Source organism: Panulirus ornatus, chromosome 43 (genome assembly GCF_036320965.1).
Source record: "Panulirus ornatus isolate Po-2019 chromosome 43, ASM3632096v1, whole genome shotgun sequence".
NCBI lineage: Eukaryota > Metazoa > Arthropoda > Malacostraca > Decapoda > Palinuridae > Panulirus > Panulirus ornatus.
The window spans coordinates 15,838,731-15,858,459 of record NC_092266.1 but is presented as its reverse complement, the minus strand read 5'-3'; the positions used below and the strand labels follow the sequence as shown (position 1 = coordinate 15,858,459).

The 19,729-nt window shown below is 42.4% G+C and overlaps 1 protein-coding gene across 3 annotated transcripts in view; it reads right to left on the bottom strand.

Annotated features, from left to right (window-relative positions):
• The window catches only part of spg (dedicator of cytokinesis spg), a 392,951-nt gene that overhangs the window by 215,639 nt on the left and 157,583 nt on the right, over nucleotides 1–19,729 (bottom strand). For all 3 annotated transcript variants that reach the window (XM_071687033.1, XM_071687034.1, XM_071687035.1), the window contains exon 20: nucleotides 4,921–5,066. In XM_071687033.1, the coding sequence (XP_071543134.1) occupies nucleotides 4,921–5,066 (146 nt within the window). The remainder of the gene's footprint in view (nucleotides 1–4,920; nucleotides 5,067–19,729) is intronic.

Here is a 19,729-nt window from a genome sequence, read left to right as displayed (position 1 = left end):
ACACCATATATTCTTAATACCTTCCACAGAGCATCTCTATCAACTCTATCATATGCCTTCTCCAGATCCATAAATGCTACATACAAATCCATTTGCTTTTCTAAGTATTTCTCACATACATTCTTCAAAGCAAACACCTGATCCACACATCCTCTACCACTTCTGAAACCACACTGCTCTTCCCCAATCTGATGCTCTGTACATGCCTTCACCCTCTCAATCAATACCTTCCCATATAATTTACCAGGAATACTCAACAAACTTATACCTCTGTAATTTGAGCACTCACTCTTATCCCCTTTGCCTTTGTACAATGGCACTATGCACGCATTCCGCCAATCCTCAGGCACCTCACCATTATTCTCCCTAAAATCTAATGATACTCTCTCACCCCAACTCTCATTTACCCTCTTTTTCACCCCTTGCACCTTTCTCTTGACCTCCTGCCTCTTTCTTTCATACATCTCCCAGTCATTTGCATTAGTAGTATCTAAAAAGATACTACAATGAATTGATAGTGTAAGAAAGTGTAAGAACCACCCATGACAGACTCTGCTATATCTGTGGAAAGATGACTCTTTTAGACTGTAAAGCAAGAATTACACATTCTGTGAAGAAGTCATATCACATTTACTTTGGAGTAAAACTAGGTGCCCAAGACAAACCATCTTTGTTGCAAAATATGTGTTCAAAGCCTATGGAAATTGGAGGAACAAAACAAAGAAGAGTATGTCACTTAGTGTTGCGATGGTGTCGAGGGAAGGGAAAGATCATACCACAGACTGTTATGTCTGCATGACAGATCTGCAAGACATCAATCGCAAGAATAAGTATCATGTTCAATTATCCAGATGTTCCATCAGCAATAAAACCAATCCCCCAAGGTACAGGTGTTCCTGTTCCTGAACCTGATGTCAACATGGAATCGTCGTCTGAATCCAGGGCTGGAGTTGTGACAGATGAAGGTAAATCTGGTACATTCAAGCCAGGAGAGGAGGACCAACCAGTGCCACCGAGCCAAGCTAAGCTCAATGATCTCACACGAGCCTTGAACCAGTCCAAGGAGTCTGCTCGGCTGTTAGGTTCAAGCCTTCGTGAGAAACGTCTGTTGGCACCGGAGACATTTTTCTGGTACAGAAACTGCAAGAGAGTTCCGAAAATTCTTTTCATTTGATGAGACATCTTCCCTGGTCTACTAAAACAGCATTGCTGACCTGACTAAATCAATGGGTTTGAAATATGACTTCAGAGAATGGAAACTTTTCATTGATCTGTCAACTAGAAGTCTCAAGGAAGTCCTTCCGAGCAATGGCAACAAGTTCACTTCAATCCCTCTCGCACACTCAGATGAAATGGGGGAGACCCACAACAGCATGGAGCATCTGCTGTCCGCTCTCTACTACAAGGTCCATGACTGACTGATCTGCGGAGATCTCAAGGTAGTTGGTCTCATCCTAGGTCTTCAAGGTGGGTAGACAAAGTATCCATGCTTCATATGCCTGTGGGACAGCCGCGCAGATGACCAGCATTACATCTGACGAGAGTGGCTGTCAAGACAAGGATTACAACCAGGCTCACACAATGTTCTGTCACACCCTCTGGTTGAACCACACAAGATTCTACGCGGCCTCATGAAGAGCTTTGTGAAAACACTGGATAAAGAAGGCAGGGGATTTACTTTTCTGTAACAGAAGTTTCCTAGTATAAGCCAGGAAAAAGTGAAGGAGGAATGACCAATGGTCCTCAGATAAGAAAGCTCATTAAGGATGCCCACTTCGATTAAGCATTGAATCCCACTGAGCTCTCTGCTTGGCTGGCTCTGAAGTCGATCACTGCAAGCTTCCAGGGCAAATACCAGAGTCTAGATTATGAGAAAACCATTGATGAGCTGACGGAGAGTTTCTGCCAACTAGGTACGAGCATATCAGTATAAATGCACTTCCTCAGATCTCATCTGGATTATTTTCCAAAGAGTTGTGGTGACTTTAGTGAAGAGCACGGGGAACATTTTCATAAAGACATCCAGGTAATGGAGGATCACTATTAAGGCTGATGGGACATCAACTTCCTGGCTGATTACTGCCAGTGTCTAAAATGGGATGTGGTGTTAGCCAAGCACAAGCAAAAGTCCATGAAAAGGCCATTCATCCCTGGTCAGTCTATTTTCGTATTTTGTATCTTTCTTTAAATCTATAAGAACAACCTGCAAGGCCTGCATGTACATAGCAGTTACATTATTCCACTAGATGAATCCACTCACTACCATGAAACCTGGAAATGAAAATTTTTTGAGTGATTTATTTTGAAAATTTGACCTGATTGAGAAAAATAGATGTGGTTTTTGGAATCAACATAAAAAATTGATCTCAGAACAGCAAACATATTCTTGACTTTTAAAATCACACAAATCAATGAATTATCTACTGAAAGATAAGAAGCCGTTGCAGTCAAATATAATGTTATGAATGCACACTTTCATAGTACACAAAATATCCCCCAGCAGCAGGATTTGAACAGCTGCCACTTGTGCATATATAATAAACAATGGTACTGATCAAAACCCCAGTTGCACATAGTAGACAGATTTGAATGGAATGCTTTATTGGATGAGTTTAGTGTAGGGGACAACTACTGGATGGTTTGAAAACCTTCTACAAAAGAGGAAATGCATGCATAAGGGTGGATGGAGAGTTGAGCAAAAGTTTTGGTAAACATGTAGGTATAAGGCAGGTCTGCATGATGTCACCATGGCTTTTCAACATATATGTACGTGAATGGAGTGATATAAGAGGTAAAAATGAAACTATGGAAAAGGGGTGCTGAGATGGAGTGTGGTGGTAAGGTATGGTGTCAAGTGACAACCCTTACTATGGATGATATTGTGTTGTTTGCTGCGAGTGAAGATGAGTTGCAAAAGGTTATACAGAATGTTCTATGAAGTGTATAAGCAAGGGCGACTGAAGGTATATGTGAGCAAAAGTACATTATTGGTGTTTGAAGGGAAACAGAGTATGAGTATGATATTCAGTTGAGGGAATAACTGAGGAGCACTGGGTATTCAGCATTATGAATGGAAATGGTGAACAGCTTTAGGAATTGTGTGCTGAAAAAGGACTGGTGAATGAGAATACCCAGTTCTAAAAGAGGGCCATACACAAGTACGTGCAGGTAGTAGTTGGCAGGCAACCACCATCCAGGGAGGTATATTACCAATACAACCTGCCTGAGTATTGGAAGGGTTCATGATGGCTGCATAGTGAGCCAGCACTTCAGTAGCTGTTATGTTGCATTCCTCTGTCTTTTCTTTCTGCCTCACCCACATGCGGACTGCTGGCACTCTGTACACAAACAATCTCTCCTTGTCACACATAACACTTGACAACGCTTAACTTACACAACTCACTCTTTGTAATTCTAGATTTTTCCTGTGGTGGGCACTATGAGCTAGCTTTGCCTTTTGGCAAGATGGTTGGAGGAATGGATAGAGGTAGTAGGTAGGAAATTTAAACAGGAGCATTAGGCAGAAGTAGTAAAAGTGGTAAAAGTAATAGGTTGAAACATTAGGCAGACACAGTAGGTAGAAACAGTGGGTAGGAACATTAGGTGAAAACCTGTGGAAACACCACTAGAATTGCCCCTGCTAATGGCTTGTTAAGGATGAGGTACTAAAATCTAAAAAGCAGGACTGGAGTTCGCAAGCTATGGAGACTCTTTTGCTGTGGACATCCCCTTGAGAGAGTTCCTGAATGAACAGGAACAGGCATCAGAGATATAGACAGATAGTATAGATTTTGTAAAGCCCTAAAGAGTGAGAGAAGAGAGTGTACTAAACCGTGTTATAATATATGGAGGATGAGACTGGAAGAGATGACAGAACTTAACTATTTAGGAGCTATCTTGGGTAAATTTAGTGATACAGAAATGCAAGACAAGGGGGTGAGCAATACAGGATAGGAGAGTCATTGAGTCCCTTAATAGAATAATGAAGGGTAGAGATGTAAGCATAGCAGTGAAGAAAGGATTGAGGGATGGCATTGTCCTATCAACCCTGGTCTATGCAGCCAAAACATGGACATGGGATGAGTAATAGTGGTCAGATACCCAGGCTGTGGAAACAAGTTATCTGAGAAGAGCATGTGGCATGACTTAATGGAGTCAAGAAAGTAATGAAGGGGTGTATAAGAGATTTGGTTTGGCAAGGAATGTGAAGGAAATGAATTCTGGAGTGGTAATATGAGTGAAACATTAGACTTTGAGGTGGTATGGGCAAGTGGAAAGAATGCAGGACAGGCAGTCTACAGGGTAAACCAGGTGGAGTGCTAATTAGAACAAGTCATCTAGTGTGCTCCATGCAGTTCTCATGGGCAGTGTTAGTGTGCAAAATGTAAGTTCTGACAAGGTTGTCCACTGGAGATGGAAAGTTTAGAGTCTGGTTGGGTAAGATGAGGATACTGAAAGGATAGGGATAAGTAAAGACTCTTTTACCAAGGCCACCCCCTTCTTGGAAGTTCATGGAGAGACTGGGCATCAGAGATACAGATACATATATAGATAAGCCCCTCCAAAAAATTGCAAGTTTATCACTGTTAGCTGGCAGAGATGACTACTTGAGCCCATCAGGATTGGTCAACATAACAGTAATGAAAATTTAAGAGAGACAATCTCACTGTCAGTTACACAAACAGGCCTTAGAATCTTTTAATAAAATTGATTCCCCTAATTTCAATAGTTCCTAAGCTATAGGGTCTTGAGGGTGATTCTAATTCAAGGAGAGTTAGTTGTTACTTTCAGAGTCCCATAGGCTACAGGGCTTCTCTTCACATAAAATCAGAACCTAGAAATCATATGCCTAGAATCAAAGCAGTTATTTAAATACTTTAATGTCCCCAATTGTTATAGCGTAAATAAATAAAATCATACCTTGTTGTGAGGAAATCTCTTGACATGTTTGTGAGTGAGAATGACAATATCTGAGAGCACATCTCCACAAAACACCAGTTCTAGACGGCTATCTAGGTGCTGCCTCAAATGTGTACATATGGTTTCCAAGAGCAACCCTCGACCTTCTGAAAAATATAAACAATTACTGAAATGCTTTTCATTCCCATTATTTAGGCAATCAATACTTTTAGGGATGTGTTAAGAAAATATGGTACAGGTGGAAAACTGTTGGATAGTGTAAAAGCCTTTTACTGAAGAGCAAATGCAACTGGAGGGATGTCTGATCATTATCTTGTGGAGGCGAAGGTGAAGATTTGTAGAGGTTTTCAGAAAAGAAGAGAGAATGTTGAGGTGAAAAGAGTGGTGAGAGTAAGTGAGCTTGGGAAGGAAACTTGTGTGAGGAAGTACCAGGGGAGACTGAGTACAGAATGGAAAAAGGTGAGAACAAAGGACATAAGGGGAGTGGGGGAGGAATGGAATGTATTTAGGAAAGCAGTGATGGCTTGCGCAAGGGATGCTTGTGGCAAGAGAAGCATGGGAGGTGGGCAGATTGGAAAGGGTTGTGAGTGGTGGGATGAAGAAGTAAGATTACTACTGAAAGAGAAGAGAGAGGCATTTGGACGATATTTCCAGGAAAATAACGCATATGAGTGGGAGATGTATAAAAAGAAAGAGGCAGGAGGTCAAGAGAAAGGTGCAAGAGGTGAAAAAGAGGGCAAATGAGAGTTGGGGTGAAAGAGAATCTCATTAGATTTTAGGGAGAATAAAAAGATGTTTTGGAAGGAGGTAAATAAAGTGCGTAAGACAAGGGAACAAATGGGAACATCAGTAAAGAAGGTTCATGGGGAGGTGATAACAAGTAGTGGTGATGTGGGAAGGAGATGGAGTGAGTATTTTGAAGGTTTGTTGAATGTGTTTGATGATAGAGTAGCAGATATAGGGTGTTTTGGTCAAGGTGGTGTGCAAAGTGAGAGGGTTAGGGAGAATGATTTGGTAAACAGAGAGGAGGTAGTAAAAGCTTTGCGGAAGACGAAAGCCGTCAAGGCAGCGGGTTTTGATGGTATTGCAGTGGAATTTATTAAAAAAGGGGGTGACTGTATTCTTGACTGGTTGGTAAGGTTATTTAATGTATGTATGACTCATGGTGAGGTGCCTGAGGATTGCCGGAATGCTCGCATAGTGCAACTGTACAAAGGCAAAGGGGATAAAAGTGAGTGCTCAAATTACAGAGGTATAAGTTTGTTGAGTATTCCTGGGAAATTATATGGGAGAGTATTGATTAAGGGTAAAGGTATGTACAGAGCATCAGATTGGGGAAGAGCAATGTGGTTTCAGAAGTGGTAGAGGATGTGTGGATCAGGTGTTTCCTTTGAAGAATGTATATGAGAAATACTTAGAAAAGCAAATGGATTTGTATGTAGTATTTATGGATCTGAAGAAAGGATATGATAGAGTTGATAGAGATGCTCTGTAGAAGGAATAAAGAATATATGGTGTGGGAGGCAAGTTGTTAAAAGTAGTGAAAAGTTTCTATCGAGGATGTAAGGCATGTGTACGTGCAGAAAGAGAGGAAAGTGATTGGTTCTCAGTGAATGTTGGTTTCCGGCAGGGGTGTGTGATGTCTCCATGGTTGTTTAATTTGTTTATGGATGGGGTTGTTAGGGAGGTGAATGCAAGAGTTTTGGAAAGAGGGGCAAGCATGCAGTTTGTTATGGATGAGAAAGCTTGGTAAGTGAGTCAGTTATTCTTCGCAGATGATATAGCGCTGGTGGCTGATTCGTGTGAGAAACTGTGAGAAACTGCAGAAGCTGGTGACTGAGTTTGGTAAAGTGTGTGAAAGAAGAAAGTTAAGAGTAAATGTGAATAAGAGCAAGGTTATTAGGTACAGAAGGGTTGAGGGTCAAGTCAATTGGGAGGTAAGTTTAAATGGAGAAAAACTGGAGGAAGTGAAGTGTTTTAGATACCTGGGAGTGGATCTGGCAGCGGATGGAACCATGGAAGCGGAAGTAAGTCATAGGGTGGGGGAGGGGGCGAAAATTCTGGGAGCCTTGAAGAATGTTTGGAAGTCGAGAACATTATCTCGGAAAGCAAAAATGGGTATGTTTGAAGGAATAGTGGTTCCAACAATGTTGTATGGTTGCGAGGCGTGGGCTATGGATAGAGTTGTGCGCAGGAGGGTGGATGTGCTGGAAATGAGATGTTTGAGGACAATATGTGGTGTGAGGTGGTTTGATCGAGTAAGTAATGTAAGGGTGAGAGAGATGTGTGGAAATAAAAAGAGTGTGGTTGAGAGAGCAGAAGAGGGTGTTTTGAAATGGTTTGGTCACATGGAAAGAATGAGTGGGGAAAGATTGACCAAGAGGATATATGTGTCAGAGGTGGAGGGAACGAGGAGAAGTGGGAGACCAAATTGGAGGTGGAAAGATGGAGTGAAAAAGATTTTGAGTGATCAGGGTCCTGAACATGCAGGAGGAAGAAAGGCGCGCAAGGAATAGAGTGAATTGGAACGATGTGGTATACCGGGGTCAACGTGCTGTCAATGGACTGAACCAGGGCATGTGAAGCGTCTGGGGTAAACCATGCAAAGTGTGTGGGGCCTGGATGTGGAAAGGGAGCTGTGGTTTTGGTGCATTATTACATGACAGCTAGAGACTGAGTGTGAACGAATGGGGCCTTTGGTGTTTTTCCTAGCGCTACCTCGCACACATGAGGGGGGAGGGGGTTGTTATTCCATGTGTGGCGAGGTGGCGATGGGAACAAATAAAGGCAGACAGTATGAATTATGTACATGTGTATATATATGTATATTTGTGTGTGTGTATATATATGTGTACATTGAGATGTATAGGTATGTATATTGTGCGTGTGTGGACATGTATGTATATACATGTGTATGTGGGCGGGTTGGGCAATTCTTGCGTCTGTTTCCTTGCGCTACCTCGCTAACGCGGGAGACAGCGACAAAGCAAAATAAATAAAAATAAATATATATATTAGGTACAGTAGGGTTGAGGGTCAAGTCAATTGGGAGGTAAGTTTCAATGGAGAAAAACTGGAGGAAGTAAAGTGTTTTAGATATCTGAGAGTGGATCTGGCAGCGGATGGAACCATGGAAGCGGAAGTGGATCATAGGGTGGGGGAGGGGGCGAAAATTCTGGGGGCCTTGAAGAATGTGTGGAAGTCGAGAACATTATCTCGGAAAGCAAAAATGGGTATCTTTGAAGGAATAGTGGTTCCAACAATGTTGTATGGTTGCGAGGTGTGGGCTATGGATAGAGTTGTGCGCAGGAGGATGGATGTGCTGGAAATGAGATGTTTGAGGACAATGTGTGGTGTGAGGTGGTTTGATCGAGTGAGTAACGTAAGGGTAAGAGAGATGTGTGGAAATAAAAAGAGCGTGGTTGAGAGAGCAGAAGAGGGTGTTTTGAAGTGGTTTGGGCACATGGAGAGGATGAGTGAGGAAAGATTGACCAAGAGGATATATGTGTCGGAGGTGGAGGGAACAAGGAGAAGAGGGAGACCAAATTGGAGGTGGAAGGATGGAGTGAAAAAGATTTTGTGTGATCGGGGCCTGAACATGCAGGAGGGTGAAAGGAGGGCAAGGAATAGAGTGAATTGGAGCGATGTGGTATACCGGGGTTGACGTGCTGTCAGTGGGTTGAATCAAGGCATGTGAAGCGTCTGGGGTAAACCATGGAAAGCTGTGTAGGTATGTATATTTGCGTGTGTGGACGTATGTATATACATGTGTATGGAGGGGGGTTGGGCCATTTCTTTCGTCTGTTTCCTTGCACTACCTTGCAAACGCGGGAGACAGCGACAAAGTATAATAAAAAAAAAATAATATATATATATATATATATATATTTTTTTTTGTCGTTGTCTCCCGCGTTTGCGAGATAGCGCAAGGAAACAGATGAAAGAAATGGCCCAACCCACCCCCATACACTTGTATATACATACGTCCACACACGCAAATATACATACCTACACAGCTTTCCATGGTTTACCCCAGACGCTTCACAGGCCCTGATTAAATCCACTGACAGCACGTCCACCCTGGTATACCACATAAGATCCAATTCACTCTATTCCTTGCCCTCCTTTCACCCTCCTGCATGTTCAGGCCACGATCACACAAAATCTTTTTCACTCCATCTTTCCACCTCCAATTTGGTCTCCCACTTCTCCTCGTTCCCTCCACCTCCGACACATATATCCTCTTGGTCAATCTTTCCTCACTCATTCTCTCCATGTGCCCAAACCATTTCAAAACACCCTCTTCTCCTCTCTCAACCACACTCTTTTTGTTTCCAAACATCTCTCTTACCCTTACGTTACTTACTCGATCAAACCACCTCACACCACACATTGTCCTCAAACATCTCATTTCCAGCACATCCATCCTCCTGCGCACAACTCTATCCATAGCCCACGCCTCGCAACCATACAACATTGTTGGAACCACTATCCCTTCAAACATACCCATTTTTGCTTTCCGAGATAATGTTCTCGACTTCCACACATTCTTCAAGGCTCCCAGGATTTTCGCCCCCTCCCCCACCCTATGATCCACTTCCGCTTCCATGGTTCCATCCGCTGCCAGATCCACTCCCAGATATCTAAAACACTTTACTTCCTCCAGTTTTTCTCCATTCAAACTTATCTCCCAATTGACTTCATCCTCAACCCTACTGTACCTAATTACCTTGCTCTTATTCACATTTACTCTCAACTTTCTTCTTTCACACACTTTACCAAACTCAGTCACCAGCTTCTGCAGTTTCTCACATGAATCAGCCACCAGCATTGTATCATCAGCGAACAACAACTGACTCACTTCCTAAGCTCTCTCATCCCCAACAGACTTCATACTTGCCCCTCTTTCCAAAACCTTGCATTCACCTCCCTAACAACCCCATCCATAAACAAATTAAACAACCATGGAGACATCACACACCCCTGCCGCAAACCTACATTCACTGAGAACCAATCACTTTCCTCTCTTCCTACACGTACACATGCCTTACATCCTCGATAAAAAATTTTCACTGCTTCTAACAACTTGCCTCCCACATCATATATTCTTAATACCTTCCACAGAGCATCTCTATCAACTCTATAATATGCCTTCTCCAGATCCATAAATGCTACATACAAATCCATTTGCTTTTCTAAGTATTTCTCACATACATTCTTCAAAGCTAACACCTGATCCACACATCCTCTACCACTTCTGAAACCACACTGCTCTTCCCTAATATGATGCTCTGTACATGCCTTCACCCTCTCAATCAATACCCTCCCATATAATTTACCAGGAATACTCAACAAACTTATACCTCTGTAATTTGTGCACTCACTCTTATCCCCTTTGCCTTTGTACAATGGCACTATGCATGCATTCTGCCAATCCTCAGGCACCTCATCATGAGTCATACATACATTAAATAACCTTACCAACCAGTCAATAATACAGCCACCATCTTTTTTAATAAATTCCACTGCAATACCATCCAAACCTGCTGACTTGCCGGCTTTCATATATATATATATTTTTTTTTTTTGTCGCTGTCTCCCACGTTTGCGAGGTAGCGCAAGGAAACAGACGAAAGAAATGGCCCAACCCACCCCCATACACATGTATAAACATACGTCCACACACGCAAATATACATACCTACACAGCTTTCCATGGTTTACCCCAGACGCTTCCCATGCCCTGATTCAATCCACTGACAGCACATTAACCCCGGTATACCACATCGATCCAATTCACTCTATTCCTTGCCCTCCTTTCACCCTCCTGCACGTTCAGGCCCCGATCACACAAAATCTTTTTCACTCCATCTTTCCACCACCAATTTTGTCTCCCACTTCTCCTCGCTCCCTCCACCTCCGACACATATATCCTCTTGGTCAATCTTTCCTCACTCATTCTCTCCATGTGCCCAAACCATTTCAAAACACCCTCTTCTGCTCTCTCAACCACGCGCTTTTTATTTCCACACGTCTCTCTTACCCTTACGTTACTTACTCGATCAAACCACCTCACACCACATATTGTCCTCAAACATCTCATTTCCAGCACACCCATCCTCCTGCGCACAACTCTATCCATAGCCCACGCCTCGCAACCATACAACATTGTTGGAACCACTATTCCTTCAAACATACCCATTTTTGCTTTCCAATATAATGTTCTTGACTTCCACACATTCTTCAAGGCTCCCAGGATTTTCGCCCCCTCCCCCACCCTATGATCCACTTCCGCTTCCATGCTTCCATCCGCTGCCAGATCCACTCCCAGATATCTAAAACACTTTACTTCCTCCAGTTTTTCTCCATTCAAACTTACCTCCCGATTGACTTGACCCTCAACCCTACTGTACCTAATAACCTTGCTCTTATTCACATTTACTCTTAACTTTCTTCTTTCACACACTTTACCAAACTCAGTCACCAGCTTCTGCAGTTTCTCACATGAATCAGCCACCAGCGCTGTATCATCAGCGAACAACAACTGACTCACTTCCCAAGCTCTCTCATCCACAAGACTTCATACTTGCCCCTCTTTCCAAAACTCTTGCATTCACCTCCCTAACAACCCCATCCATAAACAAATTAAACAACCATGGAGACATCACACACCCCTTCCGCAAACCTACATTCACCGAGAACCAATCACTTTCCTCTCTTCCTACACGTACACATGCCTTACATCCTCGATAAAAACTTTTCACTGCTTCTAACAACTTGCCTCCCACACCATATATTCTTAATACCTTCCACAGAGCATCTCTATCAACTCTATCATATGCCTTCTCCAGATCCATAAATGCTACATACAAATCCATTTGCTTTTCTAAGTATTTCTCACATACATTCTTCAGAGCAAACACCTGATCCACACATCCTTTACCTCTTCTGAAACCACACTGCTCTTCCCCAATATATATATATAGATATATATATATATATATATATATATATATATATATATATATATATATATATCTTTTTTTTTTTTATACTTTGTCGCTGTCTCCCGCGTTTGCGAGGTAGCGCAAGGAAACAGACGAAAGAAATGGCCCAACCCCCCCCCATACACATGTATATACATACGTCCACACACGCAAATATACATACCCACACAGCTTTTCATGGTTTACCCCAGACGCTTCACATGCCTTGATTCAATCCACTGACAGCACGTCAACCCCGGTATACCACATCGCTCCAATTCACTCTATTCCTTGCCCTCCTTTCACCCTCCTGCATGTTCAGGCCCCGATCACACAAAATCTTTTTCACTCCATCTTTCCACCTCCAATTTGGTCTCCCTCTTCTCCTTGCTCCCTCCACCTCCGACACATATATCCTCTTGGTCAATCTTTCCTCACTCATCCTCTCCATGTGCCCAAACCACTTCAAAACACCCTCTTCTGCTCTCTCAACCACGCTCTTTTTATTTCCACACATCTCTCTTACCCTTACGTTACTCACTCGATCAAACCACCTCACACCACACATTGTCCTCAAACATCTCATTTCCAGCACATCCATCCTCCTGCGCACAACTCTATACATAGCCCACACCTCGCAACCATACAACATTGTTGGAACCACTATTCCTTCAAACATACTCATTTTTGCTTTCCGAGATAATGTTCTCGACTTCCACACATTCTTCAAGGCCCCCAGAATTTTCGCCCCCTCCCCCACCCTATGATCCACTTCCGCTTCCATGGTTCCATCCGCTGCCAGATCCACTCCCAGATATCTAAAACACTTCACTTCCTCCAGTTTTTCTCCATTCAAACTCACCTCCCAATTGACTTGACCCTCAACCCTACTGTACCTAATAACCTTGCTCTCATTCACATTTACTCTTAACTTTCTTCTTCCACACACTTTACCAAACTCAGTCACCAGCTTCTGCAGTTTCTCACATGAATCAGCCACCAGCGCTGTATCATCAGCGAACAACAACTGACTCACTTCACAAGCTCTCTCATCCCCAACAGACTTCATACTTGCCCCTCTTTCCAAAACTCTTGCATTTACCTCCCTAACAACCCCATCCATAAACAAATTAAACAACCATGGAGACATCACACACCCCTGCCGCAAACCTACATTCACTGAGAACCAATCACTTTCCTCTCTTCCTACACGTACACATGCCTTACATCCTCGATAAAAACTTTTCACTGCTTCTAACAACTTTCCTCCCCCACCATATATTCTTAATACCTTCCACAGAGCATCTCTATCAACTCTATCATATGCCTTCTCCAGATCCATAAATGCTACATACAAATCCATTTGCTTTTCTAAGTATTTCTCACATACATTCTTCAAAGCAAACACCTGATCCACACATCCTCTACCACTTCTGAAACCACACTGCTCTTCCCCAATCTGATGCTCTGTACATGCCTTCACCCTCTCAATCAATACCCTCCCATATAATTTACCAGGAATACTCAACAAACTTATACCTCTGTAATTTGAGCACTCACTCTTATCCCCTTTGCCTTTGTACAATGGCACTATGCACGCATTCCGCCAAACCTCAGGCACCTCACCATGAGTCATACATACATTAAATAACCTTACCAACCAGTCAACAATACAGTCACCCCCTTTTTTTTTTTTTTTCATACTATTCGCCATTTTCCGCATTAGCGAGGTAGCGTTAAGAACAGAGGACTGGGCCTTAGAGGGAATATCCTCACCTGGCCCCCTTCTCTGTTCCTTCTTTTGGAAAATTAAAAAAAACGAGAGGGGAGGATTTCCAGCCACCCGCTCCCCCCCCCTTTTAGTCGCCTTCTACGACACGCAGGGAATACGTGGGAAGTATTCTTTCTCCCCTATCCCCAGGGATAATATATATATATATATATATATATATATATATATATATATATATATATATATATATATATATATATATATATTATCCCTGGGGATAGGGGATTAAGAATATATATATATATATATATATATATATATAAATATATATATATATATATATATATATAGATATATATATATATATACATATTAACTTTCTAAAAGGGGAAACAGAAGAAGGAGTCACGCAGGGAGTGCTCATCCTCTTAGAACACTCAGATTGGGGTGTCTAAAAGTGTGTGGATATAACCAAGATGAGAAAAAAGGAGAGATAGGTAGTATGTTTGAGGAAAGGAACCTGGATCTTTTGGCTCTGAGTGAAACGAAGCTCAAGGGTAAAGGGGAAGAGTGGTTTGGGAATGTCTTGGGAGTAAAGTTAGGAGTTAGTGAGAGGACAAGAGCAAGGGAAGGAGTAGCACTACTCCTGAAAGAGGAGTGGTGGGAGTATGTGATAGAGTGTCAGAAAGTAAACTCTAGATTGATATGGGTAAAACTGAAAGTTGATGGAGAGAGATGGGTGATTATTGGCGCATATGCACCTGGGCATAAGAAGAAAGATCATGAGAGGCAAGTGTTTTGGGAGCAGCTGAGTGAGTGTGTTAGTGGTTTTGATGCACAAGACTGGGATATAGTGATGGGTAATTTGAATGCAAAGGTGAATAATGTGGCAGTTGAGGGAATAATTGGTATACATGGGGTGTTCAGTGTTGTAAATGGAAATGGTGAAGAGCTTGTAGATTTATGTGCTGAAAAAGGACTGGTGATTGGGAATACCTGGTTTAAAAAGAGAGATATACGTATGTAAGAAGGAGAGCATTATTGGATTACGTGTTAATTGATAGGCGCGCGAAAGAGAGACTTTTGGATGTTAATGTGTTGAGTGGTGCAACTGGAGGAATGTCTGATCATTATCTTGTGGAGGCAAAGGTGAAGATTTGTAGTGGCTTTCAGAAAAGAAGAGAGAACGTTGGGGTGAAGAGAGTGGTGAGAGTAAGTGAGCTTGGGAAGGAGACTAGTGTGCGGAAGTACCAGGAGAGACTGAGTACAGAATGGAAAAAGGTGAGAACAAAGGAGGTAAGGGGAGTGGGGGAGGAATGGGATGTAGTTAGGGAAGCAGTGATTGCTTGTGCAAAACATGTTTGTGGCATGAGAAGCGTGGGAGGTGGGCAGATCAGAAAGGGTAGTGAGTGGTGGGATGAAGAAGTAAGATTATTAGTGAAAGAGAAGAGGGAGGCATTTGGACGATTTTTGCAGGGAAAAAATGCAAATGAGTGGGAGATGTATAAAAGAAAGAGGCAGGAGGTCAAGAGAAAGGTGCAAGAGGTGAAAAAAGAGGGCAAATGAGAGTTGGGGTGAGAGAGTATCATTAAATTTTAGGGAGAATAAAAAGATGTTTTGGAAGGAGGTAAATAAAGTGCGTAAGACAAGGGAACAAATGGGAACTTCAGTGACGGGGCTAATGGGGAGGTGATAACACGTAGTGGTGATGTGAGAAGGAGATGGAGTGAGTATTTTGAAGGTTTGTTGAATGTGTTTGATGATTGAGTGGCAGATATAGGGTGTTTTGGTCGAGGTACTGTGCAAAGTGAGAGGGTTAGGGAAAATGATTTGATAAACAGAGAAGAGGTACTAAAAGCTTTGCGAAAGATTAAAGCTGGCAAGGCAGCAGGTTTGGATGGTATTGCAGTGGAATTTATTAAAAAAGGGGTGACTGTATTGTTGACTGGTTGGTAAGGTTATTCAACGTATGCATGATTCATGGTGAGGTGCTTGAGGATTGGCGGAATGCTTGCATAGTGCCATTGTACAAAGACAAATGGGATAAGTGTGAGTGCTCAAATTACAGAGGTATAAGTTTGTTGAGTATTCCTGGGAAATTATATGGGAGGGTATTGATTGAGAGGGTGAAGGCATGTACAGAGCATCAGATTTGGGGAAGAGCAGTGTGTTTTCAGAAGTGGTAGAGGATGTGTGGATCAGGTGTTTGCTTCGAAGAATGTATGTGAGAAATACTTAGAAAAGCAAATGGATTTGTATGTAGTATTTATGGATCTGGAGAAGGTATATGATAGAGTTGATAGAGATGCTCTGTGGAAGGTATTAAGAATATATGGTGTGCGAGGCAAGTTGTTAGAAGCAGTGAAAATTTTTTATCGAGGATGTAAGGCATGTGTACGTGTAGGAAGAGAGGAAAGTGATTGGTTCTCAGTGAATGTAAGTTTGCGGCAGGGGTGTGTGATGTCTCCATGGTTGTTTAATTTGTTTATGGATGGGGTTGTTAGGGAGGTGAATGCAAGAGTTTTGGAAAAAGGGGCAAGTATGCAGTCTGTTGTGGATGAGAGAACTTGGGAAGTGAGTCAGTTGTCGTTCGCTGATGATACAGTGCTGGTGGCTGATTCATGTGAGAAATTGCAGAAGCTGGTGACTGAGTTTGGTAAAGTGTGTGAAAGAAGAAAGTTGAGAGTAAATGTGAATAAAAGCAAGGTTATTAGGTACAGTAGGGTTGAGGGTCAAGTCAATTGGGAGGTAAGTTTGAATGGAGAAAACCTGGAGGAAGTAAAATGTTTTAGATATCTGGGAGTAGATTTGGCAGCGGATGGAAGCATGGAAGTGGAAGTGAGTCATAGGGTGGGGGAGGGGGCGAAAATTCTGGGAGCCTTGAAGAATGTTTGGAAGTCGAGAACATTATCTCGGAAAGCAAAAATGGGTATGTTTGAAGGGATAGTGGTTCTAACAATGTTGTATGGTCGCGAGGCGTGGGCTATGGATAGAGTTGTGCGCAGGAGGGTGGATGTGCTGGAAATGAAATGTTTGAGGACAATATGTGGTGTGCGGTGGTTTGATCGAGTAAGTAATGTAAGGGTAAGAGAGATGTGTGGAAATAAAAAGAGTGTGGTTGAGAGAGCAGAAGAGGGTGTTTTGAAATGGTTTGGTCACATGGAGAGAATGAGTGAGGAAAGATTGAAGTGGGAGACCAAATTGGAGGTGGAAAGATGGAGTGAAAAAGATTTTGAGTGATCGGGGCCTGAACATGCAGGAGGGTGAAAGGCGCGCAAGGAATAGAGTGAATTGGAACGATGTGGTATACCGGGGTTGACATGCTGTCAATGGATTGAACCAGGGCATGTGAAGCGTCTGGGGTAAACCATGGAAAGTTCTGTGGGGCCTGGATGTGGAAAGGGCGCTGTGGTTTCGGTGCATTATTACATGACAGCTAGAGACTGAGTGTGAACGAATGGGGCCTTTGTTGTCTTTTCCTAGCGCTACCTCGCACACATGAGGGGGGAGGGGGTTGTTATTCCATGTGTGGTGAGGTGACGATGGGAATAAATAAAGGCAGACAGTATGAATCATGTACATGTGTATATATGTATATGTCTGTGTGTGTATATATATGTGTATACTGAGATGTATAGGTATGTATATTTGCATGTGTGGACGTGTATGTATATACATGTGTATGTGGGTGAGTTGGGCCATTCTTTCGTCTGTTTCCTTGCGCTACCTCTCTAACACAGGAGACAGCGACAAAGCAAAATAAATAAAGATTGTACTTAATTGCTGTTTCCTACATCAGCGAGGTAGTGCCAGGAAACAGTCGAAGAATGGCCCATCCACTCATATACACATATATGTACATAAATGCCAATACACAAACATATACATATACACATATACATACATATACATTCACATAAACAGACATACATATATACCCAGGTACATATTCATAATTGCTTGCTTTCATCCATTTCTGACACTACCCCGCCCAACAGGAAACAGCATTGCTACCCCATGCTTCAGCGAGGTAGTGCTAGGAAAACAGCCACATTCATTCACACTCAGCCTCTAGCTGTCATGTGTAATGCACCGAAACCACAGCTCCCAATTCATATCCAGGCCCTACATACCTTTCCATGGTTTACCCCAGACATCGCACATGCCCTGGTTCAGTCCACTGACAGCATGTCGACCCCGGTATACCACATCATTCCAATTCACTCTATTCCTTGCACGCCTCTCACCCTCCTGTATGTTCAGGCCCTGATGGCTCAAAACTTTTTCACTCCCTCCTTCCACCTTCAATTTGGTCTCCTACTTCTCTTTGTTCCCTCAACCTCTGACACATATATCCTTTTCATCGATCTTTCCTCACTCATTCTCTCCATATGTCTAAACCATTTCAACACACCCTCCTCTTCTCTTCTCAACCACACTCTTTTTAATTCCACGCATCTCTCTTACCTTCTCATTACTTACTCAAACAAACCACCTCACACCACATACTGTCCCCAAACATTTCATTTTCAACACATCCACCCTCCTCCGTACAACCCTATAACAATGTTGGAACTACTTTTCCTTCAAACATACCCATATCTGCTCTTTGAGATAACATTCTCTCCTTCCACACATTCTTCATCACCCCCAGAACCTTAGCCCCCTCCCTCACCCTGTGACTCACTTCTGCTTCCATGGTTCCATCCTCTGCTAAGTCCACTCCCAGATATCTAAAACACTTCACTTCCTCCTATCTTTCTCCATTCAAACTTACATACCAATTAACGTCCTTCAACTCTACTGAACCTAATAACCTCACTCTTATTCACATTTATGCTCAACTTTCTCTTTCACACACTTTTCCAAACTCAGTCACAAACCTCTGCATTTTCTCACACGAATCAGCCACTACAGCTGTATCATCCGCAAACAACAGACTCACTTAACAGGCCCTCTCATCCCCAACAGACTGTACACTCGCCCCTCTCTCCATAACTCTTGCATTTACCTCCCTAACCACCCCATCCATAGACAAATTAAACAACCATGGGGACATCACACACCCTTACTGCAAAACGACATTCACTAAGAACCAATCACTCTCCTCTCTCCCTACTCGTACAAATGCCTTACATCCTTGGTAATAACTTTTCACTGCTTCTACCAGCATACCTCCCACACCATATACTCTTAAGACCTTCCACAAAGCATCTCTATCTATCCTGTCATATGCCTTCCCCAGATCCATAAATGACACATACAAATCCATCTGTTTTTCAAAGTATTTCTAACACACATTCTTCAAAGTAAACACCTAATCCACCATCCTCTACCACTTCTGAAACCACACTGCCCTTTCCCAGTCTGATGCTCTGTACATGCCTTCACCCTCTCAATCAATACCCTTCTATATAATTTTCCAGGAATACTCAACAAACTTATGCCTCTGCAGTTTGAACACTCACTTTCATCCCCTTTGCCCTTGCCCAATGGCACTACACATGCATTCTGCCAATCCTCAAGAACTTCATCATGATCCATTGAATATACTTACCAACCAATCAACAACACAGTCATCCCCTTTTTTAATAAATTCTACTGCAATACCATTGCAGTATAAAAAAAAAAAAAAATGAATTACAGTTTAATACATGGCTACCATGAATCAGATTTTACTAGCAGAACAAATCCTATTACCAGCTTATGGAGAGGATATTGTGTCTTACATGTCAGATGACATGATTTGCTACCTCATTTACCCTGCAGTGTTGAGAGTAGAGGGATGCAACTTTTGCCCACTGTTCTTGTGTTTAGTGATATTTTCACTAGTTTTGTTCCATGTGATATTCATCCATTATCAATTATTAACAATTGATCCTAAAAAGTTCTCCTTAAAAGGAAAGACCTATATTCTTGTTGGAAGCATGAATATGTGCCAAGTTCACCATCGATACATTTTTGTTTTTTGTTCTTTTTAACATCATTTCCAGGAAAAGCTTGGTCTAGTTGACCTAGGAAGGCCAGTAAGGTGACTCAACCTGAGGAAGCACAAGGCACTGAAAAACCCACCCCTATCATTCACCTTACCA